This window comes from Mercenaria mercenaria, chromosome 16 (assembly GCF_021730395.1).
Source record: "Mercenaria mercenaria strain notata chromosome 16, MADL_Memer_1, whole genome shotgun sequence".
In the NCBI taxonomy this organism is placed as follows: domain Eukaryota; kingdom Metazoa; phylum Mollusca; class Bivalvia; order Venerida; family Veneridae; genus Mercenaria; species Mercenaria mercenaria.
The window spans coordinates 47,042,336-47,061,060 of record NC_069376.1 but is presented as its reverse complement, the minus strand read 5'-3'; the positions used below and the strand labels follow the sequence as shown (position 1 = coordinate 47,061,060).

The 18,725-nt window shown below is 36.7% G+C and overlaps 2 protein-coding genes across 2 annotated transcripts in view; one reads left to right on the top strand and one right to left on the bottom strand.

Annotated features, from left to right (window-relative positions):
- The window catches only part of LOC123543332 (kinesin-like protein KIF13B), a 253,779-nt gene that overhangs the window by 145,860 nt on the left and 89,194 nt on the right, over window positions 1-18,725 (bottom strand). Inside the window, exon 7 of the mRNA XM_053525922.1 lies at window positions 6,841-6,975. Within this exon, the coding sequence (XP_053381897.1) occupies window positions 6,841-6,975 (135 nt within the window). The remainder of the gene's footprint in view (window positions 1-6,840; window positions 6,976-18,725) is intronic.
- On the top strand, window positions 1,022-3,997 carry LOC123543309 (carboxypeptidase N subunit 2-like). The gene has a single exon (XM_045329388.2). It carries the CDS (start codon window positions 1,464-1,466, stop codon window positions 3,045-3,047), a length of 1,584 nt encoding a protein of 527 aa, XP_045185323.2. The 5' UTR covers window positions 1,022-1,463; the 3' UTR covers window positions 3,048-3,997.

The window sequence follows — 18,725 nt, the reverse complement described above, 5'->3', positions numbered from 1 at the left end:
ATGTTCTAATGTTCAAAATCTAGAGTTCAGTCCCTTTAAACCTGAGTGTCACTCTGTTCTCAAATATTAGAAAAAATAAAAGAATCTAAAATACTTTCCAAAAAAATAGAACTTTTAATGCAAGAGAATAAAATATATGAATTTCTCATAGAAAATGGCCTGTATGCCACAATATACAACCTGTTCCATTTTTAGGGCCAATTTCAAAATTTGTAGCCAATTTCTCTATTAATATGATCCCCATTTTTTAGCCAGTATGAGAAATCATTTAAATGGTCATTTAGAAAAAAATTTAATTCGAAAACTCTTTTCTCTTGTTTTCATCTGGACCTTCTGTATCTCCACTGAACCCATTGTATAAATCCAATCAGTCAGTCTTTAAAGCTACTTGCCCTCAGTTTGGGTGAAATTTTTCAACATGCTCATTTCCACCAAGTTTGGCAGAGAATGTATATATGACATTGAAAAATGATAAAGTGGGTGAAAATAAAAGTTAGATATTGGTAAAACTGCCAGAAGAATGTAAATTTTATGCATTTTTTTTTCAAAAGGGACGTTGCATCTGCACATTTTTTTAGTTATTTATAAGAATATCTTGCAAAAATCTTATGTCAATAAGGTGATACGACTAGCAATTTTCAGAGTACTCACTTTTTATAGATTTTTTAGAGAAATTATTTTTCACCTAAAATGTGTGGGCTAGTCCCTTTAATGCAAGGTTTGGCTGTACATTATGGCAGTTGTTACAGTTTTCCTTATCAGCACTTTCATTAACCTTTAAATACATCTTTGGACCTTTTGAAACCATTAACAAAAGCTTTTGTTAAGATCTTTAGCTTGAATGTTACATCTGGATTTAAAGTGTAGCATTATTAAGATAAAATGCTATTGATACAGGGGTTCTGTACTTAACATCATTTCTCTTTGGCAAAGGCATGCTTCTGTCACCATAATATTTTCATTTAATAAACAGATCCTCCCTTAAAGAGGGTCGCATCAATTTTCAACCCTTCGACTTAAATCAGACCAAATGCTGAAATCTGACTTTTAAACCTTTCAATTTGCTAAAAGCGTCGTGTCAAATGTGCTTCTTTTTTTCTATTTTGACAAAATTTAAAATATAAAGTGCGAATCGTCATTAATTCAATGCAGGACTACTTTAAAACAACTAGTGAGAATCTTTAACATATCTGTAAAGACCGACAGTTTTTTCAGTTTTACATCCAAATTTAAGTGGATAAAATGAAACTGTGCAATTTCTACTAGGACAAAAATTAAACTGGAATATCTAAATTTTGCACAAACAAAAAATTCAAATATGAAGACAAAACTACAGCTATCTAGAACTCTATGGCAGCGAGACTTAAGATCTCCTAGTCTGAACAATATCTAAAAGTAAAGAAGCTACGTAACATAACGTAAGTTGTACAATAAAACTGCCGTGCCATCAACAGTTCAAAACAATGTGTTTGTACACTAGAAAACTGTTATGCTGGTATCTAGTTTGGAGTCTTATTTTGTTATCTTCAAGTAGTAATGGAGGAATTTGTCCAGCAAAATGTAATAACTGTAAATCGGATTCCGGTGGCAATATAATTACTGCCATGTGTAAAGATGTTAAGATCCCAGCTTTACCAGACACGCTGGAAGAATTAACAGTATCTGATGCTAGTGGAATGACGGCAATTATGTTCCAACAATTTCGTACGTTTGTACTGAGGGGAAAGTCTGAATTAACAATGTTGAAGATTCAGAATTATCAAATTGCAACACTACATGGTCAATGTTTTCAGGGTTCCCCCTCACTTCTGACCCTTGATTTAAGCAAGAATCAGCTCATACAGATTTCAGAAGAAAACTTTGAAGGATTACGAAATCTTTCATATCTAAGTCTAAACCAAAACAAACTGACTAAATTAGGCGACTTTGTGTTCCGGCAACTAACGCTACTTGAAAGCTTAAATATTGCCTTGAACACTCTGCATGCAATTGGAGAAAATGATTTTAAAGGACTTACCAACCTAAAAAATCTTGACCTACAATCCAATCAGATTGCTACCATTCACATTGCTGCTTTTCAGGGTCTTAAGTCTTTGCGTACGATTAATTTGAAAAAAAATGAATTAACAAGCATTGGTCCTGGACTGTTTGGAACACTGCCAAATCTCCAAACACTAATTCTTGAAATGAACAAAATCAGGCACATAGATCCAGAATCAATGATAAATACCTCAATAACTTTCTTAAACCTGATGCAGAATGAAATCACAAAAATGCCAACTAAATTCCTCCAAAACATTTCAAATGAAAATCTAGATGTGAATCTGGCCAGAAATAATATATCAATGATAGATGCCGGAGAACTTCAAAGGATTATTTTGAAAACTCTGTATTTAGTGCGTAATTCAATCAGCATAATCCATGAAGATGCCATGTGTTACAGCTTTATCGAAACACTTGACCTTCAACAAAATCTGCTACAGCATCTTCCAGAAGGCTTACAAAACTCCCTGAACCAATCAAATACTGTGTTACTTGATAACAATCCTTGGTCATGTGACTGTGCTATCCAATGGATGCAAAGCTTACTTAGAAAGGGTGTTCTTGAACCTCAGTGTGCACAACCACTGAGCTACCGTGGTCAAAAACTATCCCAAATTCTTCACGATTTGGAAATTTCATGTGGAGATATGGCGACTTTACCTGTACCTTCGAGGCATTTTCCAGTGCCACCCCGTCTAAATCCTGTCACCCCTCACCTTGAGAAGAAAACTACAACATGTCAGCATACAATAACAACAAGTAAGCAGACGACACCTCAAGCAATAAAAACTGACGAAAAGGGAAACAACTCCACGATTGCCATCGCTGCAGGAACTGTGATTGGATTTATTCTTCTTGTTGGTTTCATAGTTTCTATGGTGATATATTTAAATATGTCAAAGGTCAAGGTGGCACCAGACTTCAGTATAAATTGCAAGAAGCCAGATTTGAACTTTAGACCAAGACTGAAGTATTTACCACAAAATACTCAGTATCAAGTGTGAACATTGCCAATATCTGGTATGAGAATTTTCAGTATCTAGTATGAAAATTTCCAGTATAAACATTTCCAGCATAAAGTATCAAGAATTAAAATTTAAAGTATAAATTTTTCCAGCATAAAGTTTCTAGTATGAAAATTTAAAGTATAAACATTTCCAGCATAAAGTATCTAGTATGAAAATTAAAAGTATAAACATTTCTAGATGTTAAGAACTTGATGTTTTTTTCTCGTGAAAAAATGATTATATATAATATTTGAAAATGTATGCTGAATATGAAGTGCTCATAGAAGGAACATTTATACTGATACCCCTATATACTGAATAGCCTCAATACCAACGAAAACGTTGTGGAATTTTTTAAATCTGTTATTTCTTAATATAATGAAGTTATTCTGGACCAAGGTAATTTATCAACTGGGGTTGTGGAAGATGAGGGGAGGGAGGGGGGAGGGACGGGGCAGATGTTCTGCTTTTTAGAATCCATTTAAGACTGGTTCCGCTGTGACGATCTGTTTGCAAGGGTCTGCGTAACTACTGTATTAAATAAACTGCTGGATAAACTGAAACACTGACTGGAAGCTTCCCTGCAAACTGCTTTAAGTTTTATGAAATGAAGCTGGAAATATTTTTTTTTACCTACTCCCATTAAGTATATCCTTCAGAAAATAAACTTTTGAAGCTTTTCAAATTTGTTTGTATCTGTGACTGTAGTATTACTGATGTAACATTTCCTATTCCCATTTATTTTTTTTAAAATAAAAACGAGAGATATTTGAAAAAATATATTCTGTGACGTTTAAATGAATACTGAATGTATTAATTTGTTCTCATCATTCATGCTGGTTGCACCAACAATGCATAATTTGTCCTCTTTCTGAGATCTGCACCTTTCATTATTTCTGCACAATTGAAAGGGATGCACTCAGGTACACAGATTTATCTATAGTGAATTAATCAGCCAATCAGAAATAGGCTGTTCTACCCAATTAAATCTTGCTATGATAGTTCCTGTATGACTATATGTGGTCGCAAAAAAAACAAGAGGACCATGATGGTCCTGAATCACTCACCTCTACCCACATGACCCAGTTTTGAGTATGACGTCGTTTTTTTCTATTATTTGACATAGTGACCTAGTTTTTGAGCTCATGTGACCCAATTTTGAACTTGACCTAGATATTATCAAGATAAAAATTCTGACCAATTTTCATGAAGATCCATTGAAAAATATGGTCTCTAGAGAGGTCACAAGGTTTTTCCATTATTTGACCTATTGACCTAGTTTTCGAAGGTACGTGACCCTGTTTTGAACTTGACCTAGATATCATCAAGGTGAACATTCTCACTAATTTTCATGAAGATCTCATGAAAAATATGGCCTCTAGAGAGGTCACAAGGTTTTTCTATTTTTATACCTACTGGCCTAGTTTTTGACCGCACATGACCCAGTTTCGAAACTGACCTAGATATCATCAAGGTGAACATTCAGATCAATTTTCATGAAGATCCATTGAAAAATATGGCCTCTAGAGAGGTCAAAAGATTTTAATAATTTTAAGACCTACCGACCTAGTTTTTGATCGCAGTTGACCCAGTTTCAAACTTGACCTAGATATCATCAAGATGAACATTCAGACCAACTTTCATACAGATCCCATGAAAAGTATGGCCTCTAGAGAGGTCATAAGTTTTTTTTATTATTTGACCTACTGACCTAGTTTTTTAAGGCACGTGACCCAGTTTCAAACTTGACTTAGATATCATCAAGGTGAACATTCTGACCAATTTTCATGAAGATCCATTCAAGGGTATGGCCTCTAGAGAGGTCACAAGGTTTTTCTATTTCAAGACCTACTGACCTAGTTTTTGATCGCAGTTGATCTAGTTTCAAACTTGACCTATATATCATCAAGATAAACATTCAGACCAACTTTCATATAGATCCCATGAAAAATTTGGCCTCTAGAGAGGTCACGTTTTTTCATTATTTGACCTACTGACCTACTTTTTGAAGGCACGTGACCCAGTTTCGAACTTGACCTAGATATCATCAAGATTAACATTCTGACCAATTTTTATGGAGATCCATTCACAAGTATGGCCTCTAGAGAGGTCACAAGGTTTTTCTATTATTTGACCTACTGACCTAGTTTTTGACCGCACATGACCCTGTTTCTAATTTGACCTAGATATCATCAAGATGAACATTCAGACCAACTTTCATACAGATCCCATGAAAAATATGGCCTTTAGAGAGGTCACAAGGTTTTTCTATTATTTGACCTACTGACCTAAGTTTTTTGATGGCACATGACCCATTTTCGAATCTGGCCTAGATATCATCAAGATGAACATTCAGACCAACTTTCATACAGATCCCATGATAAATATGGCCTCTAGAGAGGTCACAAGGTTTTTCTATTATTTGACCTACTGACCTAGTTTTTAGTGGCATGTGACCCACTTTCGAACCTGACCTAGATATCATCAAGGTGAACATTCTGACCAATTTTCATGAAGATCTCATAAAATATATGGCCTCTAGAGAGGTCACAAGGTTTTTCTATTCTTAGAACTACTGACCTAGTTTTTGATGGCACGTGACCCAGTTTCGAACTTGACCTAGATATCATCAAGGTGAACGTTCTGACCTATTTTCATGAAGATCTTGTGGAATATATGGCCTCTAGAGAGGTCACAAGGTTTTTCTATTTTTAGACCTACTGACCTAGTTTTTGAAGGCACGTGACCCAGTTTCAAACTTGACCTAGATATCATCAAGATGAACATTCCGACCAATTTTCATGAAGATCTTGTGAAATATAGGGCCTCTAGAGAGGTCACAAGGTTTTTCTATTTTTAGACCTACTGACCTAGTTTTTGACGGCACGTTACCCAGTTTCGAACTTGACCTAGATATCATCAAGATGAACATTCTGACCAACTTTCATAAAGATCCCTTAAAAAATGTGACCTCTAGAGTGGTCACAAGCAAAAGTTTACGGACGGATGGACGACGGACGCTGCGTGATCACAAAAGCTCACCTTGTCACTATGTGACAGGTGAGCTAAAAAGAATGTGACATACTGTCTAAATATTGTCTTAACAATAACCTGAACATGAAACTCTAATTCTTACCTGGTTCATAGCAAGCATGAAGTATGTTTAAAACAGAAAAGTGAAATATGACATTTTGTAGCAATTTTCATGTTTTTTAACCTGGCATATTTAGTGCCGCTTAGCAAAATCATGAAGAGGTGAAAGTAATATTCTAACAAAGCATGGCAGTAGAATATATATAAAGAAAGAGCTGTGTTCAATAAACGCTTGATGCCCCCGTGGCATCCTTGTCGATAGATTTTGTACCTTATGGTTACATCTGTATTAGTATTAATTCATTCTTGTAAGCAGTACTGATGCTAGACTAAACGGTCCCATTTGGTTAACCAAGAGATGGCCCATACAAAGCAACCTAAGTCCAAAACAAGATCAAGGTCAAGGTCAAACTGAGGTCAGGTGATGTCTGAAGATGAGGAATGGTAACAGGTTACATCTGCATTAGTATCAAGTCATTCTAGTGAGGGGTATTGATGCTAGACGAAACAGTCCCATTTGGTTAACCTCGTACGGACGGACAAACAGACGAACGGACAGGACAATCACTATATGCCTCCCGCATCAGTAGATGCCGGGGGCATAAAAGCAATTTGATTTGACAGTATTAAAAAGATTTTAATGTTTCATCCACTATTCTATCTGAGTATCCCTATAATCTTCAGGAGTAATACTTACGGAAGTTTTCAGATCTGTAAGTGTCTGTGTTACTATAATATTAAATACAGCGTGAGATCGACTACTTTCACTGTTCATGTTGGTTGCAGCCACTGTCCTCGATTTGTTCCCTTCATTCATCAAGTTGTTTATATCCTATAAATAGATGAACAACAGTCATTTGAGAAAAGATAGAAATTTTTGATGTACTTTACAAGTCATAAGATTTGTATACTGGTTGGCGTGGTAGACTTGACACAAAACAACCGATAACATTTTTTTAGTTCCATATACAGCTGAACCTTTCAACTGCATTTACTTGCAAGGTCAGCCATTGAATTGGTCAGGTAAATGTTAGATGGGAAAACAACAGTTAACCTCTTATTAAATTTTATAGGTATCATCTAATATAATAGAGCATGTCTGTGCTTGTTTTCTGACCACTCTATGTTGGTGGATTTTTTTTTTGATGGGTTTAACATCACACCGACACAATTATAGGTCATATGGCTTCATGATGGATGAAGACCCCAGGTGCCCCTCCGTGCATTATTTCAACACTAGTGGGCACCTGGGTAGAACCACCGACCTTCCGTAAGCCAGCTGGATGGCTTCCTCCCATGAAGAATTCAAAGCCCCAAGTAAGGTTCGAACCCACATCGATGAAGGGCAAATGAAGTGAGCAACCTTAACCACTCGGCCAAGTAGGCCGCACCCTCCCCATCCCCCCACCCATGTTCGTTGACCGCTTGCCCAGCTGGAGGGGCATAAGTAGCAGAATTCCAGGTAGATAGTGATTTTTGAAATTTTGAAAATAAAAATTCAGAGTCATTATAAATGTATCAAGTACTTATCAATTTTGACAAGATTTTTTTGTAATGTTTCTGAACTAAGGTGAACTTCATTGTTTAAGGTAATTCTGCACATTTGGATCAAAACTTTTTCTACAATGTAGAATTTGATTAAACCCTGATTTTTCAAATCTTCAGCATATACTTATAAAATTCCGCAAATAAAAAAGATAGGGTCGTGTGGCAGTGCTTGATTTTTCCCTAGACTTGATTTGAAAAATTTGGACTTCACATAAGTTTTCATAATGGAAGTATATGGGGAAATCACAATTTTGTTAACATTTTTGCTAATAGAAATTTTTCTGCAATGTAGATTTCAATGAAACTTCTCATAAATATATGGCCTTTGAAATGGAGAAATAATATGTATAGGCCCATATGCTTTAAGATATTTGCTCAAGATTAAATTGTTCTGCACATTTCAAGCTGATTTTAAGAGATTATTGAGATGATTTAACGTGTCAGATATTTAGATATATAATAATGTTGTTGAATTAAATAAATTTACCCACAAATTTCCATTAGTTCAAAAAATGATTTTCATTTCTGTATGCCGAGTCCAGGTTTTATTCTACATTTTCCGGATAAATTACGCCATTACTTCCTATTTATTAAACGTGCAGAACTAACTTAATTGATTTAATTATGAAACGCCAATGATATATATATGGCAATATTCTGCCACTGAAAGATTATGCTTGGTTATGAACAGAGATGTCTCATATAAAATTTTAGTCCAGCATATGTAGTTGAGATATAGGTCCAGCAGGTAGAGAGCTGGAAAAAGGCATTTTTATGCAAGAAGTGCAAGCAAACATGTTATATTATTAACTGAGGAAAAATAATGCAAAGTGAAAGTATATACTATAAGATTCTTTCACTGGTTATAGGTGCAGATGGGTATTTCCGGCCTCGAGGGTAACTGTTTAGGCGGTAACGAGGTTCCTACCGAGTTACCGCCTAAACAGTTACCCGAGTGCCGGATATTCCCATCTGCACCTATAACCAGTGACAGAATCTTTTTCTTGCATACCGATATCAAGATACAATAATAAAAATAAAATCAGTTGAACGGCTTTCTTTTTAGAACTATTTCTTGTAGCAGCGTATTTAAACAAATCGCAGGAAATCAACGTCCGTAAACAGGAAAGACGTCATGACGTTTCAAAGACAAATAACAATGTTTAGTCCCGGTTTTGTTTTATCAGTTCCAGCGTAAGGTTGTGAATTTTTGATAAAATAACGTGTTTTGAATCGAGAAATATACTATCAGGAACAAAGAGGAACTGTCAAGGTATTGGATTTTTATTCCGTTTTTCGAAATAAAATATAAATAACTACATAAATCTTCTACATATATGTAGTACGTAATACGTCATTTAAAGCACGAGAGTCATCTTACACCCCGGGGTGTAAGATGGACTTTTCCAGCACCGGTAAAAATACCGGAAATCCCCGTCTGGTATGCAAGAATGTAGAATCTGGTAAATAAGCGCATATTCGAATATAAGCGCATATCAAAAGTAAGCACATATTGCCTTACCGTTATTCTGTATGAGTCAATAAGCACATGTCATGCCCTTACCATAACTTTGTCTCGAAAGTAGGTGCATATCCGATTACTGGTAAACAAACAACAGATCATATGCAGCAAAATGTCGTAATTAACGGTATTTATTATATCGTGATAATTGTTTATCATGAATACAGGTGACTAGTGTTCTTACCAGTTAAACAGCCAATGGGTATCAAAAGATTTTAACATCTATTGTCTGATAAAATCTGAATCATTTATGATAATCATGCTTTTTTAATAGAAAATATTCTCAGTAAATGAAAATAAAGGTTTGAATACCAGAAAAGTTGTTTGCATTGTCATTACAGTTTATCGTTCTTGTGTAAATCTGTGAAAACAATATGGATAAAATGTCTCTTAAACGCAAGTCCTATTATAGGGAAAAGAAATTAGAAATTGATGACTTATATAAAAGATGTTGGAATCAGTACCGCACATGCAAGGAGTATAATTATTATGTAAGCAGTTCACAGCGCATGTCCAATTCCATGTTGTACTTTTGATTTCTCAACCGAGGTAAGCACCGATACAATTGCACTGTCAATTTTCCAAATATATCAAAACTAGGCGCACATGGCTTGTCTATAAGAGCATATCAAATTTAAGCACATAGTTTTAGCTTAAGTATAAGTGTATATCAAAAAGAAGCGCATAAAAGTTTCATTAAAATTATTATAAGCGTATACGCCTATTTACCAGATTTTACAGTATATCACTTCCAATAATCAACAGTCTCTAATAAATACTCAAAACTGAGGCTTTACTTCTGACGAAGACAGGAGTAGCGTTACTCCTTGCAATCTTTACTTTTTAACCCTTACCCTGCTAAATTTTTCTAATGAACTTGTCCATCTTCCAATTTGGACAGTACCATTAACTGTTAAAAGGGGTACTTACCAAAATAATACTGGCTGAATAGCGAACAGTGCAGATCATGATCAGACTGCACCGATGTGCAGGTTGATCATGATCTACACTGGTCGCAAAGGCAGAACCAATTGTGTCCAGCATGGTAAGGGTTAAAGAGAAGAGAAAACTACTCCATAAACAAGATTGACCTGGTTTGAAATGACAATTTACTCAAAGGTCATAGGTTTTTCTTACAACATACATTTGACAAAAAACAAGAGGGCCATGATGGCCCTATATCGCTCACCTGTTATCATTGCACTTGAGGACAAGAAGGTCCTCAGAAAAAATATCTATGTCCAAAGGACAGGAACAACAAAGGAAAGAAATTTAACCAAAAAGAAAAAAAAATTCTTACAAGGTACAGATATGTCAAAATACACCTAAAAATTGGAGGTACCATCCATGTTGTACCACAGAAAAGTGGTCTCGGTTTTTCCCTACGGCCAATAATAAAAAAGTTACTAAAATAAGCTATTTATAGTAACGTAAAAGGGAAGTAATTAAAAATTATTGTAAGTGAACAAAAGAAGGATCTGCCAAATAAATCTGTTGACATAAATGAAATTTCAGATCAGTATCTTCATTAGTTACTGAGATATACCCATTTTAATTTGAAATAAAGGGAGGTAATTTGATATAAAATCAGTCCATAGTTATCTACCCTGATTGGCTCAGTCCAACTAATGACAATAATGAAATTTCAAATAAGTCCTATAAGTACTTACTGATATAAATCCATTTTGACTACAATCAGAGGCGGTAATCAGATATAAAATAACTCTAGAACCTATGATTGGATCTGATTTGTCATGGAATCCAAGATTTATTGTTGTTGAAGATATTTTGGAAGTTTGTATGAAATAAAACCACAAACGAAGTCTCTATATGGCTGCAAAAGCCAAAATAGCCAAATTGGACCTTTAAGGGGCCATAACTCTGGAACCCATGAAGGAATCTGGCCAGTTCAAAAAAGGAACCAAGATCTTGTGGTGATACAAGTTGTGCGCAAGTTTGGTTAAAATCAAATCATAAATGAAGTTGCTATTGTGCAGACAAGGTCAAAATAGTTAATTTTGGCACTTTCAGGGGCCATAACTCTGAAACCCATTATGGGATCTGGCTGGTTCAACAAAGGAACTGAGATCTTATGGCAACACAAGTTTTGTGCAAGTTTGATTAAATTCAAATAATAAATGAAGCTGTTATTGTGCAGACAAGGTCAAAATAGCTAATTTTGGCCCTTTCAGGGGCCATAACTCTTGAACCAACTAGAAAATCTTTTGTAAAAAAGCGCATGTCTCCCCCAATGCAAAGTCCTATAGGCAAGAAGTCAATAGGGGTCAGGAGTGAAAGTCAAAGAGACACTGATGGTTGGCTGCAATAGGGATCATCTACTTAGCATGTCCAGTCATCCCACTAAATTTCAACACTCTTGGCCTAGTGGTTCTCAAGTCACTGTTCAGGCTCCTGTGACCTTTACCTTTGATCAAGTGACCTCAAAATAAATAGGGGTCATCTACTCTGCTTCCAATCATCCTATCAAGTTTCAACATTGTAGGTCAATTGGTTCTCAAGTTATTTCCAAAAAATGATTTTACATGAACAGGCCACTGTGACCTTGACGTTTAATAGACCGACCCCAAAATCAATAGGGGTCATCTACTCTGCATGTTCAATCATCCTATGAAGTTTCGACATTCTGGGTCAAGTGGTTCTCAAGTTATTGATCGGAAATGGTTATCAATGTTCAGGCCCCTGTGACCTTGACCTTTAACGGAGTGACCCCAAAAACAACAGGGGTCATTTACTCCGCATGAACAATCATCCTATGAAGTTTCAACACTCTGGGTCGAGAGGTTCTCAAGTTATTGATTGGAAATGGTTTTCCATGTTCAGACCCCTGTGGCCTTGACCTTTAACAGAGTGACCCTAAAATTGTTACGGGTCATCTACTCTGCATGACCAATCATCCTATGAAGTTTCATCATTCTGGGTCAAGTGGTTCTCAAGTTACTGACTGGAAATGGTTTTCAATGTTCAGGCCCCTGTGACCTTGACCTTTCACAGAGTAACCCCAAAATCGTTAGGGGTCATCTACTCTGCATGAACAATCATCCTTTTAAGTTTCAACATTCTGGGTTAAGTGGTTCTCAAGTTACTGACCAGAAATGGTTTTCAATGTTCAGGCCCCTGTGACCTTGACCTTTAATGGAGTGACCCCAAAATCAATAGGGGTCATCTACTTTGCATGTACAATCATCCTTTGAAGTTTCAACATTCTGAGTCAAGTGGTTCTCTAGTTATTCATTGGAAATGGTTTTCCATGTTCAGACCCCTGTGACCTTGACCTTTGATGGAGTGACCCCAAAATCAATAGGGGTCATCTACTCTTCATGACCAATCATCCTATGAAGTTTCAACATTCTGGGTCAAGTGGTTCTCTAGTTATTGATCGGAAATGGTTTTCAATGTTCAGGCCCCTGTGACCTTGACCTTTGACGGAGTGACCCCAAAATCATTAGGGGTCATCTTCTCTTCATGGCCAATCATCCTATGAAGTTTCAACATTCTGGGTCAAGTGGTTCTCTAGCTATTTTTATCGGAAATAGTTTTCAATGTTCAGGCCCCTGTGACCTTGACCTTTGACGGAGTGACCCCAAAAACAATAGGGGTCGTCTACTCCAGCAGCCCTACAACCCAATGAAGTTTGAAGGTTCTAGGTCAAATGGTTCTCCAGTTATTGCTCAGAAATTAAGTGTGACGTACGGATGGACGGAAGGACGGACGGACGGACGGACGGACAGACAGGGCAAAAACAATATGTCTCCTGGGGGAGACATAATAATGGAATCTAGCCAGTTCAAGAAAGGAACCAAGATCTTACAGTAATACAAGTTGTGTGCAAGTTTGGCTAAAATCAAATCATAAATGAAGCTGCTATTGTGCAGACAAGGTCAAAATAGCTAATTCTGGCCCTTTTAGGGGCCATAACTCTGGAACCCATAATGGGATCTGGCCGTTTCAAGAAAGGAACCAAGATCTTATGGTGATACAAGTTGTGTGCCAGTTTTGGTTAAAATCGAATCATAAATAAAGCTGCTATTGTGCAGACAATGTCAAAATAGTTAATTTTGGTCCTTTCAGGGGCCGTAACTCTGGAACCCATAATGGGATCTAGCCAGTTCAAGAAAGGAACCGAGATGTTATGGTGATACAAGTTCTGTGCAAGTTTGGTTAAAACAAGAGCTCGTCGAACACGAAATGCCCCCCTTGATGCATTCAGTAATTGCACAAGGAACAGAAATTGTGCTCACCGTAAACAAAAGTTCTACCATTCTGGTTTAATCTGACCATGACCGTTAACCTAACAAGAGATTACAGACTGATCTTGGCGCCATCCACTGAGCCATTTTAGAATGTTCCAAATTTAAAGACTAGCTCAAGGTCAAAATCAAGGTCAAATTTCATTTAGGTACAAAACAATGTGTATGTGGTCCAAATTTGAAAGCGGTGGCTTGAGAAATGTGAAAGCAGGTCACTAGATCAATTTCAAGGTAAAGTTAATTTTGGTAGACAGAACTATGCATGTGCTTCAAATCTGGAGGCTGTAGCTTGAGAAATTAGGTAATAGATAAAAATCAATGTAAAATTTCAATTCCAAACACAAAAATATGCATGCAGTCCAAATTTGAAGCCTGTACAAAAATGTGGAAGTAGGTCACTAGGTCAATCTCAGGATCAAAGTTCATTTCAGTACACTAAACTATGCATGTGGTTCAAATTTGAAGGCTGTAGCTTGAGAAATGTGAAAGTAGGTCACTAGGTCAAAATCAAGGTCAAATTTTATTTCAGAACACAAAACTATGCAAGTGGTCCAAATTTGAAGCCTGTACCTTCAGAAATGTGAAAGTAGGTCACTAGGTCAATCTCAAGATCAAAGTTCATTTCAGTACATAACAAGAGCTGTCCGTAAGACAGCCAAGCTCGACTATTTGAAATATTGTCCTAGAAGCAGGAAAATATTACCCAAAAAGGTTAATTATCAAAAGAATTTCAAGTTCAAAAGGGGAAATAATTTGACCAAAATGCATATCAGTTATAGAACTTGCTGCTATCAACTAGTTTTATAACCCCGAAGGCACATGTGAAGTTTCAATTCAATATCTGCATTAGTTTTGGAGATAGAAACTTGCATGTAAAACTTTAACCAGAATTTTCGAAGTCCAAAAGGGGGCATAATTTGCCCAAAATACATGCCAGAGTTATGGGACTTGATCCAGTGAGGTTAGTAATTGATCTAGAAAAAGAAAAAAATAAGTTTCAAATTTATATGCCTTTTAGTAATAGCTGTATGTACTTGCACACAAAACTTTAACCAGAATTTTCTAAGTCCAAAAGGGGGCATAATTTGGCCAAAATGAAGGTCAGAGTTATGGGACTTGCTGCTATCAACTAGTTTTATAACCCCGAGGACACATGTGAAGTTTCAAATCAATATCTGCATTAGTTTTGGAGATAATAACTTGCATGTAAAACTTGAACCAGAATTTTCAAAGTCTAAAAGGGGGCATAATTTGCTCAAAAAACATGTCAGAGTTATGGGACTTGATTCAGTGAGGTTGGTAATTGATCTAGAAAAAGAAAATATAAGTTTCAAATTTATATGCCTTTTAGAAATAGCTGTATGTACTTGCACACAAAACTTTAACCAGAATTTTTTAAGTCCAAAAGGGGGCATAATTTGGCCAAAATGAAGGTCAGAGTTATGGGACTTGCTGCTATCAACTAGTTTTATAACCCCGAAGACACATGTGAAGTTTCAAATCAATATCTGCACTAGATTTGGAGATAGTAACTTGCATGTAAAACTTTAACCAAAATTTTCTAAGTCTGAAAGGGGGCATAATTTGCTCAAAATACATGTCAGAGTTATAGGACCTGACCCAGAGAGGTTGGTAATTGACCTAGAAAAGAGAAAAAATAAGTTTCAAAGCTATATGCCTTTAATTGATGGCTGTATGTACTTGCATGCAAAAACTTAACCAAGGTGTGACGCCGACGCCGACGCCAGGGTGAGTAGAATAGCTAGACTATTCTTCGAATAGTCGAGCTAAAAACTACGCTTGTGCTTCAAATTTGAAGGCTGTAGCTTGAAAAATGTGAAAGCAGGTCACTAGGTCAAAGTCAAGGTCAAATTTTATTTTGGAACAAAAAACTATGCATGTGGTCCAGATTTGAAGCCTGTACCTTCAAAAATGTGAAAGTAGGTCAATAGGTCAATAACAAGTTCAAAGTTTTTTTCAGTACACAAACCTATGCATGTGGTCCAAATCTGAAGGCTGTAGGTACAGAAATGTGAAAGTAGGTCACTAGGTCAAGATCAAGGTCAACTCATGTCAAGGTTCATCTTGCCACTCAAAACTATACATGTGGTCCAAATTTGAATGATGTAAGTTATGGACATGAAGTTTTTCCCTATATAAGTCTATATGAACCATTTGACCTCTGAGGCAGGGCCATATTTGACTCGAGAGGGATAACTTGAATAAAATTGGTAGAGAACCACTAAACGATGCTACATTACAAAATACCAAAGCCATAGACTTTGTGGTTTGGACAAGAAGATTTTCAAAGTTTTCCCCTATATAAATATATGTAAACCATGTGACCCCCAGGGCGGAGCCATATTTGACCCTAGGGGAATAATTTGAATAATCTTAGTAGAGGATCACTAGATGATGTCATATACAAAATATCAAAGCCCTAGGCCCTGTGGTTTTGGACAAGAGGTTTTTCAAAGTTTTTTCCTATTTAAGTCTATATAAACCATGTGACCCTAGGGGTGGGGCCATATTTGACCCCAGGGAAATAATCTGAACAATCTTGGTAGAGGACCACTAGATTTTGCTACATACCAAATATCAAAGCCCTAGGCCCTATGGTTTTGGACAAGAAGATCAGAAACCATTTAACTATTCCTGGCCAATGTGACCTTGACCTTTGACCTAATGTCCTCAAAATCAATAAGGGTCATCTGCTGGTGATTGCCACCCTAACTATCAATTTTCCTGACACTAGGCCCAAGCGTTCTTGAGTTATTGCCTGGAAACCATTTTACTGTTCCTGGTCACTATGACCTTTAACATACTGACCTCAAAATCAATAGGGGTCATCTGCTGGTCATTACCAACCTCCCTATCAACTTTCATGATCCTAGGCCCAAATGTTCTTGAGTTATCATCTGGAAACCGTTTTACTATTCAGGGTCACTGTGACCTTGACCTTTGACATACTGACCTCAAAATCAATAGGGGTCACCTGTTGGTCATGACCAACCTCCGTATCAACTTTCATGATCCTAAGCCTTAGCGTTCTTGAGTTACCATCCAGAAACAGTTTTACTGTTCTGGGTCACTGTGACCTTGACCTTTAACATACTGACCTCAAAATCAATAGGGGTCATCTGCTGGTCATTACCAACCTCCCTATCAACTTTCATGATCCTAGGCCCAAATGTTCTTGAGTTATCATCCGGAAACCGTTTTACTATTCAGGGTCACTGTGACCTTGACCTTTGACATACAGACCTCAAAATCAATAGGGGTCATCTGCTGGTGATGACCAACCTCCCTATCAACTTTCATGATCGTAGGCCCAAGTGTTCTTGAGTTATCATCCGGAAACGGATAGGTCTACATTCCGACCGACCGACCATCTGCAAAACAATATACCACTCCTTTTTCAAAGGGGGGCATAATAAAATCATAAATGAAACCATTAACGTGCAGACAAGAAATTGTTCACGCACGCACGGACTGACGACGGATGACGGACGAAGGGTGATCACAAAAGTTCACCTTGTCACTATGTGACAGGTGAGCTAATAAAACCATAAATGAAGTCTCTATATGGCTGCAAAAGTCAAAATAGCCAATTTTGGACCTTTAAGGGGCCATAACTCTGGAACCCATGAAAACATCTAGCCAGTTCAAGAAAGGAACCAAGATCTTGTGGTGATACAAGTTGTGCGCAAGTTTGGTTAAAATCGAATCATAAATGAAGCTGCTATTGTGCAGACAAGGTCAAAATAGCTAATTTTGGACCTTTCAGGGGCCATAACTCTGGAACCCATAATGGGATCTGGCCAGTTCAAGAAAAGAACCGAGATCTTATGGTGATACAAGTTGTGTGCCAGTTTGGTAAAAATCAAATCATAAATAAAACTGCTACTGTACAGACAAGGTCAAAGTAGCTAATTTTGGCCCTTTCAGGGGCCATAACTCTGGAAACAATAATGGAATCTTGCCAATTCAAGAAAGGAACCAAGATCTTATGGTGATACAAGCTGTATGCCAGTTTGGTTGAAATCAAATCATAAATGAAGCTGCTATTGTGCAGACAAGGTCAAAATAGCTAATTTTGGCCCTTTAAGGGGCCATAACTCTGGAACCCATAATGGAATCTGGCCAGTTCAAGAAAGAACCGAGATCTTATGGTGATACAAGTTGTGTGCAAGTTTGGTAAAAATCAAATCATAAATAAAGTTGCTATTGTGCAGACAAGGTCAAAATAGCTAATTTTGGCCCTTTCAGGGGCCATAACTCTGGAACCCATAATGGGATCTGGCCAGAAAGGAACCGAGATCTTATGGTGATACAAGTTGTGTGCAAGTTTGGTTAAAATAAAATCATAAATGAAACCTCAATCGTTCAGACAAGAAATTGTGGACGGATGACGGACGAGGGGTGATCACAAAAGCTCACCCTATCACTACGTGACAGGTGAGCTAAAAAGTTAAATAGAAATCTTTGAAAGGCAGTGTTTTTCTTTCTAGAGGTAACAGAACCTTTTATCTTTTGTGGGATAGGCAGGGCAGCTCGTCATACATGAAAGTTGTGCCTATATATCTGACACTCTGGTGACCTTTGTTGTTCAATGTTGTTTAATTTACTTTGATATTTCATTTGGTGGTCAGTTACTGTTCTTCAGTTCATCAATTTTTTTTTCTTAAGGAGGTAGGTTACCTTGTTACCAGGGTAAATTCAAATTAGTTGAACCGCAGTGATTTTTTGTATTTCGTGTAATTTAATGTTTTAACTGCTACAATCTCAGTCCCGTTTATCTCTGTCCCTTCAAGTACAATTTTTATCCAGGTTTGAAGTACATGACCCTCTTAAGGTATTTTATATAGAAAGAAGAAGGAAAATACGGATATTTAACACTTTTCAGTGTATTTTGGTTTCATTGTTATCCGTAGAAGTCTGCATAATTAATAGTTTTACTAGTATGCGCATAAGCATTCTTATAAAAGCTTAAAATGTATATGTCGCGGGGCTCGTGTTTCCATGGTAACGCATTTTCTCTCATTTTTCAACAATTATGTATGAAAACGGGTTTTTCGACGGCTTCAGTGCCATTCTGTTATTGACCAACATGGAATATTAGTGTAATATGATTAGCAAAATACCAAGACCTTTACATGGTACTATGTTTTTCTTAAAGTTTAGAGTAACCATGGCAACAGAGGTGTTTAAAATAGCTTATATGTTGCTTTTTATCGTAATTTC